This window comes from Octopus sinensis, linkage group LG27 (assembly GCF_006345805.1).
Source record: "Octopus sinensis linkage group LG27, ASM634580v1, whole genome shotgun sequence".
NCBI classification, from domain to species: Eukaryota; Metazoa; Mollusca; class Cephalopoda; order Octopoda; family Octopodidae; genus Octopus; species Octopus sinensis.
The window spans coordinates 18,140,689-18,163,810 of NC_043023.1; the positions used below are offsets into that span (position 1 = coordinate 18,140,689).

At 37.2% G+C, this 23,122-nt stretch overlaps 2 protein-coding genes across 3 annotated transcripts in view; both read left to right on the forward strand.

Annotated features, from left to right (window-relative positions):
- LOC115225319 (serine/threonine-protein phosphatase 6 regulatory ankyrin repeat subunit B-like) overlaps positions 1-3,821 on the forward strand; it is a 48,774-nt gene extending 44,953 nt beyond the window's left edge. Inside the window, exons 13-14 of one of the 2 annotated variants that reach the window (XM_029796266.2) lie at positions 679-750; positions 3,369-3,821. In XM_029796266.2, coding sequence (XP_029652126.1) covers positions 679-750; positions 3,369-3,571 — 275 coding nt within the window. In that variant the 3' untranslated portion in view covers positions 3,572-3,821. The remainder of the gene's footprint in view (positions 1-678; positions 751-3,368) is intronic. The other variant, XM_029796269.2, reaches the window with a different exon arrangement.
- LOC115225268 (adhesion G-protein coupled receptor G6-like) overlaps positions 1-23,122 on the forward strand; it is a 1,160,637-nt gene that overhangs the window by 576,728 nt on the left and 560,787 nt on the right. The window lies entirely within an intron of this gene.

Genomic DNA, 23,122 nt, shown 5'->3' on the forward strand with positions numbered 1-23,122 from the left:
AGAACGTATGGCGTTCAAATATTTGCAAACATTTCTTGAGTTACATAACATTCCGGTGTACAGTGATGTGGACAGTTTGTGTTCCACCTGTGTAGAACTAATCATTTCTCTCCTTTAAAAAATAAAAGCTTCTTTAAGAAAGAGTCTTCAAATATTTCCTGAAGCAGATGGTGAACCGTGATGTTAGTTAAAGATTACCAGCAGCAACGTTAGCAGATGCATGTCTATTCTACTTGGTGTGAGGTGCTATGTGTTTGTGGCTGCATGTTTGATGGCAAACCGGGTTAAGATTGGAATTAAGCAAATGAGAAGAGAGTTGGTTAGTGAAGTCTAGACGTGAGAGGCCAATGCCATGTCACAGATTTCGCACAGATGTAATGGAAGAAATACAAAACTAAAAAAAATACTGTGATAATTAAATGAGATAATAGTAACATTATTACACTATTTAAGAAACCGTAATAGAGATAGGAAATTTAGAAAGATTAGTGTATTTTGATGTGGGCCTAATTAAGTATTGAGCTATTATATGAGGCCTCCGTGGAAAGTATAATGCTGACCGAAACCATAGCGGTCACTAGTTGACCAATTATGATAGGATATTCTCACAATAATAAATATAGATTATTAATAAAGAAAATTAACTTTATGTATCTAATTTCGGAATATTTATTTCAGAGTCTCCAGTGTTAGATGAAAAGTTTCTCCAAGATGTCGCACAAAATTTCGGAGGAAAATGGCAGCAAGTCGGTGAGTATAAAATAACAGTACCTAATTGATTTATATAAGTTTCAGACTGAAAAAAAGGTCCCATTCCTTCTATCCAATTGAAAGGTTAGCTGTAAAGTGACTATGTTAAGGATATTGATATTACTGGAACTTCAGAAAATATCCACCGAGGTCAGCAGTTTTGATAATAATAGATAGGGGACATATTTGAGAGTACAGGACGGCATCATTAAATGGTCCTTTCGCACAGCTTTCTGTCCAGTGTCCAGTGTCCATCTAGTAGTGTACCAGGCATCACCCACATATAGTGGCTTATTGTATGTAGGTGAATAATGTAGAGGTTGGTGAGTCCTGCTTTCTTCCCTACTAACTAAATCTCTTCTCATTTCTAGCTTTATCATAACACCGATCCATTATTGATTTCTCTCTAAATCATGGCATTGACACCGTGAAAGAAATGCGGATCATTTCTTCCTTTTTTTTTTGCTTTAAATTTTGAAATTTGAAAATCAAGTGAAAACTATTGATGGATTGATTCATACTGAACCTGATTTTATTCGCTTGTTACAGAAAAATTTCTTAAAATTTTAGCAGATTAAATTTTGATAATTATTTACCCAATGAGAAAACAGGATTTGGAAGCAAGCATTTTGAGCGGGATCACAAAACAGCGACAACAGATGATGACATTACGACGACAAAAAATTCAACGACGGAAGTTTTAATAAGTTTTAATCAATTAACTTATGTGAAATATCATAACAGGCATGCGAAAAATTAGAAAAACGAGAAAAAACAATATAAACTAAATGTGAATGTTGAATTACGAAAATTATAACGAAAGTTTGCGACGCAGTTTAGGAGTTTGTAAAAGAAAATTCTGATTTAAGCACCCCATTTGAACGTATATAGTTTTTTATTATGTTTTGGAGTTTTGAGAAAATGTTTGCAAATTTGAGTCCTACTCACTGGAATTCCTCTGATTAAGCAAACTTATTTCAAAACATTTATTAATCCCTTACCTTCATACATCCTAAAATTTATACTCTTTTCCAATTTTTTTTGTTTTTCAAATCAGAGTTTGAAATACAGAGTTTGTCCGAATTCTTTGCCTAAATCCCAGCAACCGACCACCTTTCACTGCATGATCATTCCATTTAATGAGATTATGGGAGGAAAAATATTGAAAAACATCAATACACGTCATAGTAGCAAGAAAACGAGGAAGATGTCAGGTGGTCAGGAGATGCGCTAAAAACAACAGCTAAATCGCCATTAACTCACATAGCTTTTTACTTCATAATTTTATAATTCCCATGTGTAGAACACAAATTTGCAATAAGTTTCTGAAAATCCCTAAAAATACAGAATGTTAGTTGCGATTATGTGGGGATAATAAAACCAGAATTCCTGCCAATTTTTGTAATCCCTGTGCCAAATAAACTCGCAGATCACGAGTCAACCATAGAAGGGAAGGTTTTAGAGTGACAACAACAGCCGTGTAAAAGCAAGAATACAAGGTAACAGACGAGTAAGGAGGCTACACAACACCTTAGCTTGATACCATGGAAACGGGTGCCAATACATTTGTGGATTTCGAGTGACTAAAGTACAATACAAAATTTGTAGATTTAAAAGCTGTTAAGTTTTTATTTATTAAATTATGGGGAAAGTGAATTTCATTTCCATACTTAGCATACAACTCTACATCAATACATGAAATTTGAAATCAATCGGAAAAAATTGAAGGAATTGAAAAGTGAAAGCCAAACAGATGTACAAAATATAATACGTTGAGATCATTCTTGTATCTTGTCTATTTGTATTTTAATTGGTCCAGATGTACCTAGTGTTTTCTGAGAGTTCAATCCAGAAAATCAATCAAGATATTTCTAAATCGTGATATGCTTTAGTCATTGATCATAGGATGTTATCAAACAGTTAGAATGAGATTCCATTTATGGGTCTTTAGAGTAACATTACTCAATAGAATGTATAGTTCAGAAATATGGGAGTCTCTTCGTGTTCACATCTCTGGTACTACGGACATATGATCGGAATGTCGCAGGAACAAATTAAAGGACCGATTCTCAAAACAAAACCAATGGAGTAGAAGACCTAGGGGTAGACCAAAAACGAAATGGTTGGATCATATTCATAGTCTTAGTTGTTTACGCTTAGGAAACTAAACAAAACGTCTAACGATGGTTGCATCTGATGGGTCACTATGGAGGAGGCCTCTACCTCAAAATCCTCCCAGGAATATTGACCAGTGGAAATGGACAGATGAATCAAATGGTTTGACTGTTGGTCGTCTATGCTGATTTTCTAGGTTCTCATATACTTTTACCCCCACAAACACTTCTCCTGCCATCTCTTTACCATATTCTCAAATGTAATTTACGATTAATTCTCTTTAAAATCTTCACAATTTTCATCCTGTACTTCAACCTCTTTGTTATTATTTAATCAACGTTCTTAGAAATAGAGAACGATGTCTTATATATTTTATGTTTCTTAACTACTTCTCGTTCCTCTATGGACATAATGCATTTGTTGTATTTATAACAAACTACAGTAAATATCTTTTATAATGTTAATGTTGTTGCAGTTATTTCTAACTGTTGTATGTTTTGCAGGAAGAGAATTAGGAATTAAATCTGTTCAATTGGAATTCATCAGATATGACTATCCTTATAACACCGTTGAACAGAGCTTCCAGATGCTGCGGAGATGGTTTACAACTTGTGATCCAGAGACACGGACACACAGAACACTCAGAAAAGCTCTTGACAAATTTGAGTGTTTTGATGCACTCAAATGCCTACCTCAGACGATGTAAAATTTTGTGTAAATGATGTAATTGTCTGATCTGAGGTTAATCGTGACCAAACAGAGACCTAAAATCAAATGTCTTCTAGCCAGAGCCCTCCTGGCTTTATCCTCAATGTAGAGAACCCAGAACCACGTTATCCTATCTGTCCTTCTTTAAAGTGGTAATTGTGAATGGAGGAGGATTTAGGTACTAATTCTAGCAGATCTATCTATCACATAACATTACCTTACTGGTTTGGCTCCTTTCTTCTTAAAGATTGACTTCTGAAATAAAGATAAACTTTGAAATGTTCATTTATTGTTGTTGTTGTTGTTGTTATATATCTAATCCCCTCGCTAAATACCCCATGGCTATATAGACATCTTTAATATCTTCTGCTATATTGATAGTTATCTACCTGTATTTTTAGTTTAGAATTGAATGCCTGTATTTTTCCATTTATATATCCTACAGAGATAGTATTTCTTTCTATATAATATATGATTATCAAAGGATATCTCACTTTGTCCTGTTGTCGTTTAAGACAGGACTCTCCAAAGTGGAGGTTGGTGAATAAAATTTCAGGGGGTTTTGAGTGCAATATGCAATATTTATATTTTATATTCTTACTTCAGGATCATCGTTATTTACTAATTACTGCAATTTTTCTCAGTAAAAAACAAAATTTTACGACCGTACATTGTAAAAGCAAATCAGCAATTTATGAAGTTAATAATTGTTCTGAAAAATCCTGTCAGAATAAAATAATGGTGCAACATTGGTTATTATAATTCCATGTGATTTCAAATAACTCCTTTTAAATAGATTCAGATAAAGGAAGAGTACAATTCTTCCCTACAATGTTTACCTTCATATTACTCCACTGTTATTACATGTTATTTTAATTTGAAATTAGATTTCAAGTTCTTACAGCAGAGACCAAGATTAAATAAGTAAAACACATGAGACCTTTATGTACATTATAAGATGTGACAGAAAACTCTACCGAGCAGACTTTTGTCGAAGGGAAAAGGAAGACACATAAGTATTATCCACGCCTTACTGGATTCTTTTCTGATTGAAGGGGACAAATATTGAACTTAATTAAAAAAGGTATTCGAAATAGATAAAAAAAAGGACTTCATCCAGAAAATTATTATTAAAAATGTTTCGTTTTAAAACAAAATCATTCTAAATAAATTGAGAATATATGCTTCTGAATTTTGCTTGAATAGCTGGGGTTGAAATATTCACACATTTTATGTGAGTAAGTAATACACAACAAAATAGTAATGTTGTTCAAGGCAGTGGGTTACTGTTTATATAGACCAGCTGGAGCAAATTTAATTTAACATTTAATGTACAGCCAATAAACTGATTTATAAAAGTGCGAGTTTTCTATAAAGTGAGAAAACGTTATACTTTTAGTGACTTTATAAAACTAAAAAGAATAACTACAAACTTTGATGACCCCCAGACAAATTCATTTACTGACTGAGATCTTCATCTTGTTCTGGTCAATGACTCAAAGAAATTTTCATATTTTAAAAGCATCAAAAGGAAAATATGTTGCCCAGAGAAGAGAGGTTGGATTTGTCAAATTATAAAAGCACAGAGAATAATGATGATATACCATCACCAATTACGGTGAACTGGGCATCTTCTTCAGATTAATGATCAGAGAATCCCTAAACAGATGCTATATGTTAAATTGTACTCTTCGTTAATGCTTGTGGCACTTTCCATAATCAAGGATAAGGACTGCGTAAAGATCTCGTTGAAGGCACGTGAAATATGAGATGTTAATTGTGAAATCAATGATTATCATCGCCATAAACTGAGAAAATATATAAGGAAAGGAGTAAGTATTTTTGGAAATACACGAATTTTTCATGCTGATTTTAAGAAAGCTGTAAGAAAAGAGAGCACAAGTGGAGTGAATGTGAAAAGGTTTGATCTGCGATATTTGCGGCCGTGAATGTTTATCAAGAGCTGGGCTTAGGCCCAGGACCAGCGAAATCACAAATGATGGGAGATAATTCTAAACACCCAACAATGTAGAAGGGAGGCTGGTATAAATGTATGCGTATATATTTTATATATACATATGTGTGTGTTTGCGTGCGCACGTGTGTAAAGATGGAACGTAGCTTAGTGGTTAGGTTGTCGTCCTCTCACTCACCGGATCGTGGTTTTAGTCCCTAGACTGGGTGGTGCGTTGTATTCTTGCACAAAACACTTCATCTCATGTTGCTCCGGGACCATTCCGACACCTGACACGTGATACACCATCCACCCGTTCAGACAACGTCGATTTGATGGAGAGAGAGAACTAATGTGCAGTAAGACGAACATTTGATCACTATAAACAATTTATTTGTGCATTGGAATTAGGCGCTAATTAGGAGACAGCGAGTCACTCAGGTATAATCCGCACAGCTCGAAATGAGGTGAATAACAAGCAAATAAGTAACAAGGATGTCCAATTATTAGTGCATTACGGCCGTTTCAGGCAGCTCCATTTAATCGATCAGTGCAAACATTAATCAATTTACAATACATCGCCTTCCCTGGATTCATAAGACCATACAGCTTTAAAGATACTGGATACACCATTATAAATTTTTTAGCAAATATTTCATCAGAACAAGGGAATATTATCTTAGCAGAATGAACTTAGAGAGAAAATACTCCAACTATAATTTGGAGTGGCAGAAGAGAATAACAATGGAGGTGATGGGATGGTAATATAGCTGCATTTATCTTTCTATTTATCACAATCAGAAAACCTGATGCAGTTACTATTCTACATCCACTTACAATTTTGCTTAAAATATTGTAATGGAGTATCCTGTCTGTTGAAAACCTATATTGCCTTATGCATCCGAGGAAGGCGGTGTATTTCAAATTGATATAATGCATGCATTGGTCGATTAAATGGGGCTGCTTGAAACAGCCGTAGTGCACTAATGCCTTGACATCATTGTTACTTATTTCATTTATATATATAGATATATATATATTAGACAGTGTGAGAGAGAGACAGAGAGATTCAATGATACTGTTAACAGTAAGCTAAAATGTGACAAATATGTTTAAATCAAAAGATCAATAAATAATCGCTAAGTCAAAGAAACGAAAGCAGAAGGAAAAATGAATGAATGAATGAGCTTAAGAAAAGAAGAAGAGAACTGAAAGAAGAAAGAACGAAAAGACAGCTTCAGGAAGAAGAAATCAATATACTGGGAAATTTACGAAGAAATTGCTGGAAATTAAGATACGAATTAAATAGATCGATAGATATTATAGATATCATCCGTTGATCGATATGACACCAATTGTGAAGGAAGTCGAACTGAAGAGATTATAGAATTCAGATCATATTTCTCGGAATTGTGATGTCATAATCTCTTTTGGAGTAATTATGAGAGAGAAAGAGAGAGAGAGAGAGAGAGAGAGAGAGAGATGTTATGTGTATCGAAACGTAGGCAGAGGAGGTGTTGAAACAGAAAGTTTCTGTAACTTGTATTGTAGGGAGTGACCAACATGAAGGGAGAAAGAGAGAGAGACAGAGAGAATGGTAAGGAGAGATAGAAGGAGAGACAGAGGCAGAGACAGTTATTTAGAGCTATTTCGAGCCACACACTCAACACCACCGCCATGTTTTTCTCAAGTATAGAGAATCCAGAACCACCTTGTCTTTAAGATGATAAATTGTGAATGGAGTAGGATTCGGGTACTAATTATAGCAGATCTTGGTTTGGCTCCCTTTTTGTTGGAGATTAACTTTGGAAATAACGATAAACTTTGAAATTTCATTTGTTGTTGCTGTTGTTGTAAGCTCCGGTGTCTCCCTAAACACTTCCATTGTTACATAAACAGTTTAAAAACTCTGTAGAATTTTCAAGAAAAAAAATGAAAAATAAAATTCAATTTTGTGAAACTTACTTAAAAGGCATATTTTCCTGTCAAGTAGAACCTCCTTGTAGACACGATTGTTAGTAAATATACAGTTTCTATTTCTCTCTGCCAATAATTTGCCATAAGGCTTCATCCAAACTCTAGAAAGTGAAACTTACAGCTGGTCACGTGAGAAGAATAGTGTTGGAAGATATATTCAAGTTTGTTTAAATGTCTGTCCCTGTGCCTTGTTACATGTCCAGGCAAAGAATCGTTCCAGAGGAAATTGTTTGTGTAGTAACTATGAATGGGAACTCCTTTCCTTGAGACCCATTTCGAATCCCTGAGAATACCGGCATTGATCCTGCAAAAGAACCACAAGCGACCCCAGCAGCAATAATAAGATCTTGGAAGCATTACAATGGCCATTTTTAGCATCTTCAAAAACCATAATGCAGTTAGAATATGTGATGGAAACCCTGAAATACGAGTTTGTTAATGAATTTGATTAGGTACAGAGCTTCATTATCAACTGTGTCAGAGCTTCTGCATATCTTAACTTCGCCAAGGATCCTGGTCAATAATGAATTCATTTAAAAACTGTGATATTTCATTTGTTGGAGGAATAATGGGTCTGTTTGCAAGCCACATCGGGTCTGTGAAATTATTTGCAAGACAACATCACATAAACTTGACAGGCCAAAGTTGTAAAGCAGGTTGATTTTGGATGCACCTAGACTTTGTTCGACAGAAATATCACCATTTCCTGCATCAAAATGGTGATTAACAAACTCTTTTTCATCAGAATGACCTTTTGCAAGAAGTCTTAGATTGGTTCCTATCTTCACTATTTCTACTCAATCCTCAAGAAATTATTTCTTTACTGCCCACAAAGGGCTAGACATAGAGGGGACAAACAAGGACAGGTCAATGGATTAAGTCGATTACATCGACCCCAGTGCGTAACTTATACTTAATTTATCGACCCCGAAAGGATGAAAGGCAAAGTTGACCTCGGCGGTATTTGAACTCAGAACGTAACGTCAGGCGACATACCGCTAAGTATTTCGCCTGGCATGCTAACGATTCTGCCAGCTCGCCGCACTTCACTGATAATATTATTAACAGAATTATCATTATAATGCTTTAAATCTTTTGCACAGGGCCAGAAATTCTTGGGAGGGGGTAAGACGATTACCTCGGCCCTAGTTCACAACTGGTACCTACTTTATTGACTCTGAAAGAATCAAAGACTAAGTTGACTTCGGCATTATTTGAATTCAATCACTACAATACTAATAATGTTTCTAGTCTAGGTGCAAGTCCCGAAATTTTGGGGGAGTGGGGCCAATCGATTAGATCGACTTCAGTACGCAACAGGTACTTAATTTATCAACCCCGAAAGGATGAAAGGCAAATTTGACCTCGGTGGAATTTAAACTCAGAAAGTAGCAGCCTACGAAATACCGATTACTTTACTACCCCAAGAGGCTATACACAGAGGGGACAAACAGGGACAGACAAACGGATGAAGTCGATTACATCGACACCAGTGCAAACTGGCACTTAATTTATTGACTCCGAAAGGATGAAGGGCAAAGTCGACCTCGGTGGAATTTAAACTCAGAAAGTAGCAGCAGACGAAATACCGATTTCTTTACTACCCCAAGAGGCTATACACAGAGGGGACAAACAAGGACAGACAAACGGATTAAGTCGATTACATCGACACCAGTGCAAACTTAATTTATTGACCCCGAAAGGATGAAAGGCAAAGTCGACCTCGGCGGAATTTGAACTCAGAACGTATAGACGGACAAAGTGCCGCTAAGCGTTTAGTCTGACGTTCTAACCATTCTGATGGATCGCCACCTCATAGATACTACAATACTAATATCCGAATAATAAGCAATCTACAATACTAATAATTACTACAATACTAATAATAAGCAATCTATTTATTTAACTATTTTCTTCTTCCCTTCTGCCACTGAGGATAACAAATTTGTCCATTTCTTATTTCTATAGACAATATCATCCTCAAATCCAAAGTAATTTTCCAAGAAATTCTTTCTCAAATTCTTATATTTTCTGCAGCAAGATTAAATTACGATTCTGATTTTTCTTTTAATTTCAGTTTTCCTCTGCTCCTTTCCCAACAGAATTAAGCAATAGTAACACATTAACACACTTTCATTGTTGTGTCATCAACAACATTCCCAAACATTTTAACTTGCTAGAAATAACAGCCACATCTCCAGGGCTTATTTGAGTCAACGAGAGGAGGCAAAGGAGAGGACTTTCGACCTGACCCAAGACTTACACCAATTCTGTAGACAGGCCAGGGAAGATCCTTCGATAGGCTACACAAAGGGGCTAAAATAATATTGGAATAAGAAATGCTTAACATTCTCAAGTTTGACAGAAAAAACACAATTATGCCAGCAAGTTACGTTTGCTGAAAAGAAATGTTTCACCCTTTAAAAGAAAATCACTCAGCCGAAATGTACAAATGATAATACTTGTGTTAACAACACAGCAAGCTTTTTCCATGAGGAGACTGTGAAAGGCAAGAAAGAAGACCAAGACAACACAACAATAACAGTAACAAACTGCCAGCATTACATGGACATGTGGCAACCACTTATGATTTCACAAACAAAAATGTGAGGAAACTCAGATTCTAAAATCACAGCTTGCATCGAAGTTTCAGCAGAACTTCACATTTTACATACGTAAAGCACTGCATGAAAGAACAAACCCAACAGGGGTTGGGGAAAAAAACCCACTGACAACATGTGGCATTCTTTCGATATGAGTCCCATTTATATCACGTGTAATTGTTTACATTTGAAGAAGACCGTCACATTCCGTAAAATTTTTATTTTTTTATATATGTGGGGTTAGGGTTAGGGGTGGGGGTGGGGGAAGGGTATCTTTTTTCTTCAGAAATGTAAATAAACCCAAGTGACAGTTATGTTACTAGTACCGAATGATCGCCCAACATGTTATCTGCGATCAACGAAATGCTGAGAGAACCACTAGGATACATACATTACATTAAATACATATATACATTTATACATACGTGCACATAGATACACGCACATATACCTATATATACATCCATACACACAAGCAAATTGATACACACACAGGCATACAAATATACATAAATACATATATACATATGTACATACGTAGTGGCCATGTGGTAAGTAGCCTGCTTAGCAACCACATGGTTCCGGGTTCAGTCCCACTGCGTGGCACCTTGGGTAAGCGTCTTCTACTAAAGCCTCGGACAACCAAAGCCTTGAGAGTGGATTTATATATATGTATATATATATATATAATATATATTATATATATATATATATATATATATATATATATTTATACCGAAACCTTTATTACTCTTCAGGACCACAAAGCTGTATATATATATATATATCTATATATACATACATATATTTATATATATATATATATATATATATATATATATATATATATATATATATATATATATATATATATATATATATTATTTATACCGAAACCTTTATTACCCTTCAGGACCACAAAGCTGTATGTATATATATCTATATATATACATATATATATATTTATATATATATCCATATATGTATACATGTGTTTATATGTATATATACGTATACGCACAAAGACAGTCGAACATCACCCACAAGCACATGCGCACACACACTCCTAAAGTATTATATACACGCATGCACAGTCACACATAGCGGCACATAGAAATTGAAACAGTGTGCACCGGCGCCACCGACAGCAATAACAACATGAAGCCTTTTGACCTAATTCACACTAACTTTGTCAACAAAATACAAACCCCAAATTAATGGGAATTTCATGATATTTCAAACTAATTAACGACAGAAAATATTTAAGAAAGATTAATGTATAGCAAGTTAATACCGACATACAGACAGACAAATACGTGTGTGTGGGGGGGATATGCAGAGCCTTAGAATGTTCGATGAGTTACTTTGTGCTAATCCTTTCAACTCTCTGATTTCTCAGTTCAAATCCCATCAACATCTTCTTCCTTCGTTTCAGGGTTTCAAGATCCAGTTCTGGGGTTGATGCTTCCTTTTCTCCAAATTTATCTTTCCGTTGGCCCCTTTCTCTCATTCAGGAGAAATGAGATGATGTCTGACCTGGAAGGATGTGTGTGTGTATATATATGTACATATATATATATATATATATATTATATATAATATATATATATATATATATATATATATATATATATATATACATATATACATATATATATATATATATATATATGTATGTGTGTGTGTGTGCATATATATATATGTCATATATATATATATATATATATATATATATATATATATATATATATATATATATATTATATATATATATATATATATACAACATATAAGCGGGATGACCTGTAAGTGGACATCCATTATGCTAGCAGTAGATCCGCAATGGTCTTACCACTAAGAAAGAAATGTTCTCAAGAAAATTTACCCAACACCAGAACGTAAGCGAGCAAGACAAATGAAATGATACAATATATATATATATATATATATGGAGATATACATACATACATACATACATACATACATACATACATATACATATATATATGTGTGTGTGTGTGTGTGTGTGTGTGTACACATATACATAAGAATCCCGTCATATACATATATATATATATATACATACATTTATATATATAAATATATATATAAATATATAAACCCGTAGTATACACACACACACACACACACACATACACACACACACACACACACACACATATATTTATATATATATATATAATGTTACTACCTAGGCGTTGGCCATTAAAACAGACAACACACATTTAGCAATAAAAAGTGAAGTGCTTTTATTAGTCACGAGATTCAAAGAGATTTCAATGGGTTTAATCGACATACGTGGGCCTCTCTCTTTCTCTCTCATAGTTTTTCAAACAACTATGAAAAGTTTAGGTCACACCAAATGAACTGAATTAGACTTTGAGCGGGTAAATAGTACAAACACCATTCAGCTTAAAATCGATAAACACATATGAGAAATTCATGTAAATGAAGGAGTGGCAGGATATTGAGAGAGAGAATAATGAAAGGAGATACAAAGAATAAACAGGTAAAGAAGAAGAAAAAAAGCAATGACTGCCATAACGTATCTCCTGCTAAAGTTAAACTATATTTAATTATGTAATTGAATACAATTTATTCATTCTCGAGAACCAGAACAGACTGGAACGGATTATTAAAGACGGGAACGGATTATTAAAGACTTCCACTGCTGAAAATATTTTGCCTTGCGGTAAAGTAAAGATTTTTCGACACTTATAAGTTAAGATAGAATTAATTTATCAATTAATGTATGAATGAATTAATTAATGTACGTATGTATGTAGGTACTACTTAAGAAGAGTGGTCCCGGTGCGTGCACTCGCGCATCCGCGCTAGCTAGTCGTGACTAGTCGATCCTTACTTTGTGTTTTATTTACTTTGCTAGGTAGTCGTTGTAGGATCGACTAGTTACGACTAGCTAGCGTGGATGCGCGAGTGCGCAAGTACGCGCACGGGGACCACTCTTCTTAATAGTATTATGTATTATGTATGTATATGTATGTATATTCTTTTCTAATGGCTTGTAACTCTCCCTCTCGTTTCTCCTCTGGTGTTTCGTGTCACAACAGGTGGACTTGCCTCGTCATTTGAAACCGGAGTTTTATTTCTCGTTACTGTTGTGTCACCACGGCATTTCTTTGGCATTGGTGCCTGTCCTGCCTCTTTCCATGGCCCTCCCACTTCTGGAGCGTCGGACTTCAGATTATTGAAAAATATTATGTTGTCTTCTACGCATCACACTGAATGTTCTGAAGTAAAATATCTAAAAAATCCACAATAAATCCCGTCACATGTAATTCATTTTTGTTGTTTCTAAATTCAATGACGTCTTCTTATTTCATTCATTTACCAAACTTCATAAAAATCGGTCCAGCAAATTTTCAATTATATTTATCTTTATGTGGGTCTATGTGTGTACACTCATAGATACGCAAACATATTTACGTACACCTATGGATGTGCGTGCATATACTTGTGTGTGTGTGTGTGTGTGTGTGTGTGTGTATAGACGGCAAGCTGGCAGAAACGTTAGCACGCCGGGCGAAATGCTTAGCGGTATTTCGTTTGCCGTTACATTCTGAGTTCAAATTCGGCCGAGGTCGACTTTGCCTTTCATCCTTTCGGGGTCGATAAATTAAAAGCACCAGTTACACACTGGGGTCGATGTAATCGACTTAATCCCTTGGTCTGTCCTTGTTTGTCCCCTCTGTGTTTAGCATCTTGTGTTAAAAAAGAAATATGTATTTCGTTTGCCGTTACATTCTGAGTTTATATCCGCCGAGGTCAACTTTGCCTTTCATCCGTTTCTCTGTCCTTGTTTGTCCCCTCTATGTTTAGCCCCTTGTGGGTAATAAACAAATATATACTGGTATGTGTGTGTTCGTGCGTTGATGTTGTTTACATTTCGTACATCGACGAAATATGTGAAAACTTGTTAATCTTGGGAAAGGAAATATTTTGAAAACATGAATTTAATATTGACTAATAATAAAGGGGTGGAACTGAACCCGTGTGTGTGTTAATAATGACTCACCCTGTGTGGGAAGAAGCTTACTTCCCTCATTACTGTGTGGACGTGTTCTTCTTGTCACGCCTTTGTATACCAACGTCGTGAATTATGGAAGCACAGCTACCAGGTAAGACATTTGTTTTGGGGGGGTTTAGTGGGGGTTTGTTGCGCGTGTTTATTTATATTCGTCAAACAAGAAATCTCCACAGAGTTCCTGGCAAATTCTCTGCATGTGTGTGTGAAGTCTCACTTAACGGTGGGAAGTGTGTTTGGTGGGGCGTATCCCTCCTAAAATTGTTCTTCATTTTTGTGACTGTTTTGTGCCCTTTCCAGGAGGATTACCAGGTTGGCCAGGAGTACTAGGACAGCCAGAAGAATTTGCTGTTTTGTTTTAACTGTTTCTCGTCTTCTTCCTTCATTCCTGTATGTTTGTTCTACTATAGCCTCGGACCGACCAAAGCCTTGTGAGTGGATTTGGAAGATAGAAACTGAAAGAAACCCGTTGTGTATATATATATATATATATATATATATATATGTGTGTGTGTGTGTGTGTGTGTGTTGTGTGTGTGTATTCTTTTATTTTTTTACTTGTTTCAACCATTTGACTAAAGCCATACTGGAGCACCGCCTTTTAGTCAAAGAAAATCAACCCCAGGTCTTATTCTTTGAAAGTCTGGTACATATTCTATCAGGTCTTTTGCCGAACCACTAGGTTACGGGGACGTAAACACACTAACAGTGATTGGCAAGTGATGAAATGAGGACAGACACGCACACACGCACACACACACACAAACACAAACACACACAAACACGTACAGAAAACAAAAGACTGAGACAGGTGAGGGCACAACAGGCAGGTGAATTGGTTTGGTGCTTGGGAAAAAAATGGGAAAGTCTTTGATGATTCAAGCCTACAGACTTCGAGAGAATAGATTGAGAGGAAAATATGGGGAAAGAACGAAAAGAAAAGGAGAGAAAATGTGTACCGAATAACAGTTCAACATAATGAAAGGACCAGAAGATAGGGGCTTAGTGAAAAAGTGTTATTAACGGTGACCCTTTTGAAGTAAGGAGTGAAAGCATGTGTGTGCACATGTGTGTGCGTTAGTGCATTGAGTGTGTGTGGGTGTGTGCATAATGGTGTCTGGTGTAAGCAGTGAGTTGAACACTGCGCAGGGCTGTTCCTATGTGTCTATCTCAAATGCCATCGTATCGTCCTTAGGGTACATTCTGCATACGTAATTACCTTTATCTGGTTTGACGACCGGCTGGTGTCATTCCTGACTTTCCGTTCAATCCTTGTAATCAACGCTGGTGAAACTTTCTTTGGCCAACAGGTCGATTTTTTTCAATCCATATGCTTGAGGGTCTTTTAAGGATTTCGGTTTTGCTGATAGCTTGTTGTGAAAGACCTTACTTCTGGACCTCTGCAATTCTACCATGTTCAAAATCTGTCGATATTTTAGCTTTGCCATTGTTGGTGTGAATACAGGGCGTAACTAGCAATTGCTGACACAGTGAAACCTTGAACATAAATGCCAGAATTTTTATAGTTTATACAAGATTTAATTGTTTTATTTTTCATGGCCTTAAATTTTTGAGCAGACAAAATATTGTTCGTTTTCATACAATGCATATTTTCAGCACTAAATGATAAACATTTCTTTAGGTTTTCGTGTTTTCTTTTGCTATTTGCCAGTTAAGAGTCTGTGATGAAAAATAGTCAAACATCGATCTGCAAGGAGTTCATTTCACATGGTTCCAGGTTCAGTTCCTCGGTGTTATAACTTGGTCAAGGGTCTTCTGCTCTCTCTCTCTCTCTCTCTCTCTCTCTCTCTCTCTCTCTCTCTCTCTCTCTTTACTCTTTTACTTGTTTCAGTCATTTGACTGCGGCCATACTGGAGCACCGCCTTTAATCAAGCAACTCAACCCCGGGACTTATTCTTTTGAAACCCCAGTACTTATTCTATCGGTCACTTTTGCTGAACCGCTGAGTAATGGGGACATAAACACACCAGCATCGGTTGTCAAGCAATGCTAGGGGGACAAATACACACACACGCATATATAAATATATAATATATATATATATATAATATATATATATATATATATATATATATATACATATATACGACGGGCTTCTTTCAGTTTCCGTCTACCAAATCCACTCACAAGGCTTTGGTCGACCCGAGGCTATAGTAGAAGACACTTGCCTAAGATGCTACGCATTGGGACTGAACCCGGAACCATGTGGTTGGTAAACAAGCTACTTACACAGCCACTCCTGCGCCTATGGACCCGAGCTAATGACTTCAGAGGAATTTGGTTGATAGCATCTGAAAGTAGACTGTCTTTTGTCCTCCACCACTGCTTGGCCATCGACGTTAGTTTGTTTACGTCCCCGTACCGATATGTCTAGTAAAAACAGAACCGTGGGGATAAGAACCAGGATTAGAAATAAGTAGTTACATTGATTTGCTCCAGTCAAACCTTCAAAGTGTTGCTCCAGTCTGGTCACAGTCAAATGATTAACGCAATTAAAAGCAATGTATGCATATGTATACGATGATATATTCAAGTCCATTCTTATTTTTGGTACACATCGAGACGCGCGCAGACGCATATATGTCAACATAAGTGTATATACACACAAAAATATGTGCACATGCACACCTCTATATTCACATATTACATATTTCTATACACACACACAAACACACACACACACACACACACATATATATATATATATATATATATATATATATATATATATATATACATATATAAATATACTCGCACCTGTACATACATAAAAGAGAGTGGGTTCATACTTTCCTTAACAACCCATGAAAGTTATAAAGGAGTGCCTGGGATTATTTCCCAAATCCTGTTGCTACGCACCCATTTATCCACTAGATGTCACCACCATAAAGCTGTTTCCATGGCTGCCATGTCATAAATTCCTGTGCTGTGGCTTAAATTAATCTTCTTCCTTTCATTCTGTATTTATTTTCTCACACTCCTCTTCTACCAACATTTTAATTACAGCATTTTGCTTTTGCTAGCTTTCAAATAAATTGATATATTTTTTAAGCGGTCTTTTATTAGTATTGCACCATGACTACCAAGATACAGAGAACGTGATACACACACACACACACACACGAACGCATGTTAATTGCTCCTGAAGTTCCGCGCTTCAAACACGTGAAAACTTATTTTGTCTTCAACGCATAAATAAAGAGTCTTACTCAAGGACACAATGCTTTACCGGGAAATGAACTCACGTTGACCAAATAAGCCACTGACATCCAAACAACTTTGCACACCACTTCAAGTATTGAATTATCTTATCGCTTTTCTATTGACATTATTTACATAATGACTTCTCTTAGCAGTGGCAATGGCCTCCCCCGCTTGTACATACCATGGCAACCAAGCAACTCAATAGGAATGTCATAAACACTTGACCTAATTTCCAGATAAAACACTTCGTCGCTTTTGCGAGATTAAATTTACAACGCTGACAAAAAGCTTTTCTTACAAGCAGAACAGGACACACACACAGGACGCACGCGCGCATAAACACACACACATGGGCATACACGCGCACACACAAACATATAGAGAAGCACGTAACGATTGGATTTCTGGGGTTCAATTGATCTACAAGAAATAGCAGCCACATTTTAGCCCGAATCTCACCTTAGACATATATCGTATTACAAATTACATAATGTAATTCTAAATTCATGCAAATCATCAAGATGGTCGTGGAGGGAATGCTTGTGATCATGTCTGCTCGATCAACGATTATGTGCTTCCAAATGTGCACAACCAAATGATTCCTGGTTCAACCCCACATCTAGCAATTCTCTTCATTTATAGTTGTGGCCAACTACAGCCGTCAGTGCCGATTGGTAGATAGAAACTGAATGAAACCCTTTGGGTAGCATATAATATATTATTATATATATATATATATATATAATATATATATATATATATATATGCTACACAAAGGGTTTCATTCAGTTTCTATCTATATATATATATATATATATGCTACACAAAGGGTTTCATTCAGTTTCTATCTCTCTCTATATATATATATATATGCTACACAAAGGGTTTCATTCAGTTTCTATCTCTCTATATAATATATATATATGCTACACAAAGGGTTTCATTCAGTTCTATCTATATATATATATATAATATATATATATATATATATATGCTACACAAAGGGTTTCATTCAGTTTCTATCTCTCTCTCTATATATATATATATGCTACACAAAGGGTTTCATTCAGTTCTATCTATATATATATATATATATATTATATGCTACACAAAGGGTTTCATTCAGTTTCTATCTCTCTATATATATATATATATGCTACACAAAGGGTTTCATTCAGTTTCTATCTCTATATATATATATATATATGCTACACAAAGGGTTTCATTCAGTTTCTATCTATATATATATATATATATATATATATATATATATATGCTACACAAAGGGTTTCATTCAGTTTCTATCTCTCTCTCTATATATATATATGCTACACAAAGGGTTTCATTCAGTTTCTATCTCTCTCTATATATATATATATGCTACACAAAGGGTTTCATTCAGTTTCTATCTCATATATATATATATATATATGCTACACAAAGGGTTTCATTCAGTTTCTATCTCTCTCTATATATATATATATATGCTACACAAAGGGTTTCATTCAGTTTCTATCTACCAATCGCATATATATATATGCTACACTGACGGCTTTTATTTGTTTCAGTCATTTGACTGCGGCCATGCTTTATTCTATGGGTGTCCTTTGCCAAACCGCTAATTTACGAGGACAAACGAAAATCGGTTGCCACACGATGTTGGGAGGACAAACATAGATACACAAACATACACACACACCCATGCACACAAACACACACACACACACACACACACACACATATATATATATATATATATATATATACGGCGAGTTTCTTTTAGTTTCCATCTACCAAATCCACTCACAAGTTTTTGGTCAGGCAGAGGTTGTAGTAGAAGACACTTGCCCAAGGTGTCAAGCAGTGGGACTGAACCAGGAAGCATGTGGTTCGTAAGTAAGCTACTTACCACACAGCCACTCCTGCGCCTGTATATATGTATATATACATACATACATATATACATGCATACATATATATTTTATATATACACACATATATATATATATATACATATTATATATATATACATAATATATATATATATATATATATATATATATATATATATATATACATACACGTGTATGTATGCTATACATTACATATATGGTATCTGCATATGTACATATAAATATGTGTGTGTATGTGCGTATCCAAGTATTTTCCTTTATTTACCTGCAGTGAGAACATGGCATGCCTAGAAACACACATATACATAAATATATGCGTGCACACATATAGATATAATACACAGACATACACACAGAACGTTTACTGCTATAACTGTTGTCAGGATTTAGCATTTGTCGAAGTGATTAGATAACAGAACGGATTATGTGTAGGGTTTACATTACACACACACACACGCGCACATGCATAGACACATATACATACATTCGTAGACTCACATATGCACATACATATTCTTATCTCGAAATAGACACACGCACACACAAACTCTTATCTCAAAAGTTAACGTCACCAAGTTTCATATCCTCACTGTAAATAGACAAAATTCAACGCATTTCTTTATTCATTTGCTGTTCTTTGAACTCACAAAACGTGGAAGATATTCCTGACAGAAAAAAAACTCTTCAGATTCCAACTGAAAATAGTTAATTATTCAGGTAGATATTATTCTTCTATTGGTTTTAATTAACACAATATTTTCTTACTCTTTAATATTGTCAAAGTTTCATTATAACAATATCCAACGCAAACATACTTTTATATGGAAATTCGTTTTATTTTCAGAGAGTATTTTATAGACGAGAAACCGTTAAAACATCTCATTGTTTAGACTTTAAAGTTTATAAATTCTAGTTTACAATTAAAATATGTCATTTATATTTCCAGGATATAATATAAGGTATAGTTACTTTGAACCAGGCTTTACTGTTTATACAATACAATTAAAGAAACTAATGTTTGAAAATACACAACTAGGAAACGTCGCACAGCAGTCTATGGAGAAAAGCCGTGAACGATATGGAAAGATACTTGAAACCTGACAGACTGAATATAGACTCAAATTCTACAAATGCTGATAAAGTTTTTAATCACTGATTTAGAACCTTCACCAACTTTATAGACTCACTACCAGGGCAGGAAGGTAGGGTTATCGATAAACTCAATCTTTTGATTAATTATGTGGAACCGAACGTATACGAATTCATCAGTGAAACTAAGAACTACGAATAAGCTGTGAATACACTAAAGAGTGTGTACATTAAACCAAAGAACATCGTAATGGCACGCCATCTTTTAGCCACAAGGAAACAGAAACTAGGGGAATCTCTAGACCAGTTCTTAAATGAACTCAAAATATTAGCGAAAGACTGTGACTTTGTTGCAGTGAGTGTTGAGCAGTACCGGTCTGAAATGATTCGAGATGCATTTATAAATGGGCTCACTTTATAAATGGCGCGAGGTTACCTAACCGAAGCAGATGTGTACGGTGTTTCAGCGGCACTTTGCTCAACTGTTTGGGACGAGCGGTGGAACGCACAATGGTGCAGACTTCGGTGTGTACCTGGACGGCCTACCGCAACTCTCGGACAGCGAGGCAGAGTGCTGCGAAGGACCGATATCTGCCTGGGAAGTGGAGGAAGCGATGAAGAGTTGCACGAGAGGTAGATCGCCGGGTTTGGATGGTCTGCCCTACGAGCTTTACACTTCAATGCCAGACTTGTTTGCTGGCCTGTTGGCAAACGTCTACTGCAACTGGCAGCAAAACGGGAGAATTCCTGCTTTTGTCAGTCGAGGGGTGGTGGCTTTGCTGAGAAAGGACCCAAACAAGAGGGACGTTATAGGGATTTTCGGCTCATCACTCTGCTCAATGCAGAGTTGAAGACTTTGGCCAAGGTGCTAGCCAAGAGATTGGCGCTTGTCGTGGACAAGCTGGTCGGCAAGACGCAGACATGCGCAGTGCCTACCAGGTCGATACACGACAACCTCCATCTCATGCGCTACATCATAGAGAGGGTTGGTAACGACGCTGGTGCGGGTGGGGCTTTGATCAACTTAGATCAGAGTAAAGCCTTCGATAGGGTCGACCATCGGTACCTGGCAGCTGTTCTCAAGGCAGCCGGCTTCGGTCCAGTCTTCCGCGGGTGGATTGCTGCTCTATACAGCAACATCTGCTCGGTGATACGGGTGAACGGTCACCTTTCGGAACCGTTCGGCATCTCGCGTTCGGTCCGCCAAAGATGCCCTCTCTCCTCCCTCTTGTACACATTGACTCTCGAGCCATTACTGCGCAAGTTGGAGGCTTTGAGGGGTATCACGCGCGATCTAGGAGGCGAAAATAGCGTGTCTGCCTATGCCAACGACGTCACCGTGATGGTGTCGAGTCACAGGCACATTGGCCTTATTGGCGAGACACTAAACGAGTACGAAGCGGTGACAGGGGCAAAGATTAACGCGGAAAAGTCTGTGGGCTTGCAACTGGGCACCTGGAGAGGCAAGCCCATGCCGTCCAACAGCGTCGTAGGGCGCTGGACAGGCGGACCCGTTAAACTGCTCGGGGTCTGGTTGGGTCCGGACCTCTAGGTGGATAAAAGCTGGGAAGTGGTGACGAGCAGGGTGGCACGTCTCACCCAGAAATGGGCCGAGAGAAAGCTGTCCCTGAAAGGTCGAGCGGAGGTGGCGAATGCGTACATCGCATCCGTCATCTATTACCGCTTGACCGTCGTCCCCTGTCCCGACCGCTGGTTGGCCAAGCTGGTACGCCTGCTCTTCGACTTTTTGTGGAAGGGTCAGGTGCCACTGGTCAGGCGATCCATCTGCTGTCAACGACCGCTGAACGGAGGCCTTGGAACGCCGTAGTTACTGATGCGCAGACATGCGCTCAGGCTGCGACATCTCAAGCGTTTCCTAGACGGTGAACAGGTGTGGTCGTCTTTTGTCAGACGCGACTTTCCGCAGCTCGTCTCTTTGACAGAGCTGCTGACCTGGATCAAACGTAGACCGAGAACGGGCGCTTGGCACCTCGAGTGCCGTCAAGCTCTCTCCGCTCTCCGCCAGGCGGGCAATGCGATCGGTTTCAGCTCCACTCTAGCGTTCTATAGAGGGTTAGTTGAGGAAAAATGCGACGACGTTCTCGGGGAAACTCTAGGCGTTGACGATAACGAACTGAGCGGTCTGTTCGGAAGGACTTTCGGGCCGGGGCCGATGGATAATTTCCAGAGGTCGCTCGCCTGGCATTGCTACCGAGGGGCTCTGCCTGTTCGTGATAAATTCTACCGGCACGGAAGTGCTGTCAACCGGGCCTGCCCGAGGTGTTGCCAGGACGACGAAACCTTTCTGCACGCACTCGTCCAGTGCCCGAGTATTGCTGAACTATGGGTTTATGTCGAACAGCTACTGTCACGTGTAACAAGGAGGGCGAGGCCGTTTTCTTGTGCCTAGTGGCTGTGGCGAAAGAGGTTGTATGGTGAACCCGTTTGAAAGGGCTAAAGTCAGACACTTTCCTCTTTGGTCAAGGCCTCATCAACTTTTTCACGTTTCACTTGAAAAGGAAGATGAGGTTAGAGAGGAGAGTGCTGTCCGATAGCAAGTTTTATGAAAGGTGGGTGAATTGTGCGAGACTGGCCAGTATAAATGGACCAGTTCTTAGGTTTCGCCTGTGATTCAAAAAGGTAATATAAAATGAGAAAGGGGCTCTCTACTCCCCTTTTGACCAGGCCCCCGTTGGCTTTTATGGGGTTTTTTTCCACCAGG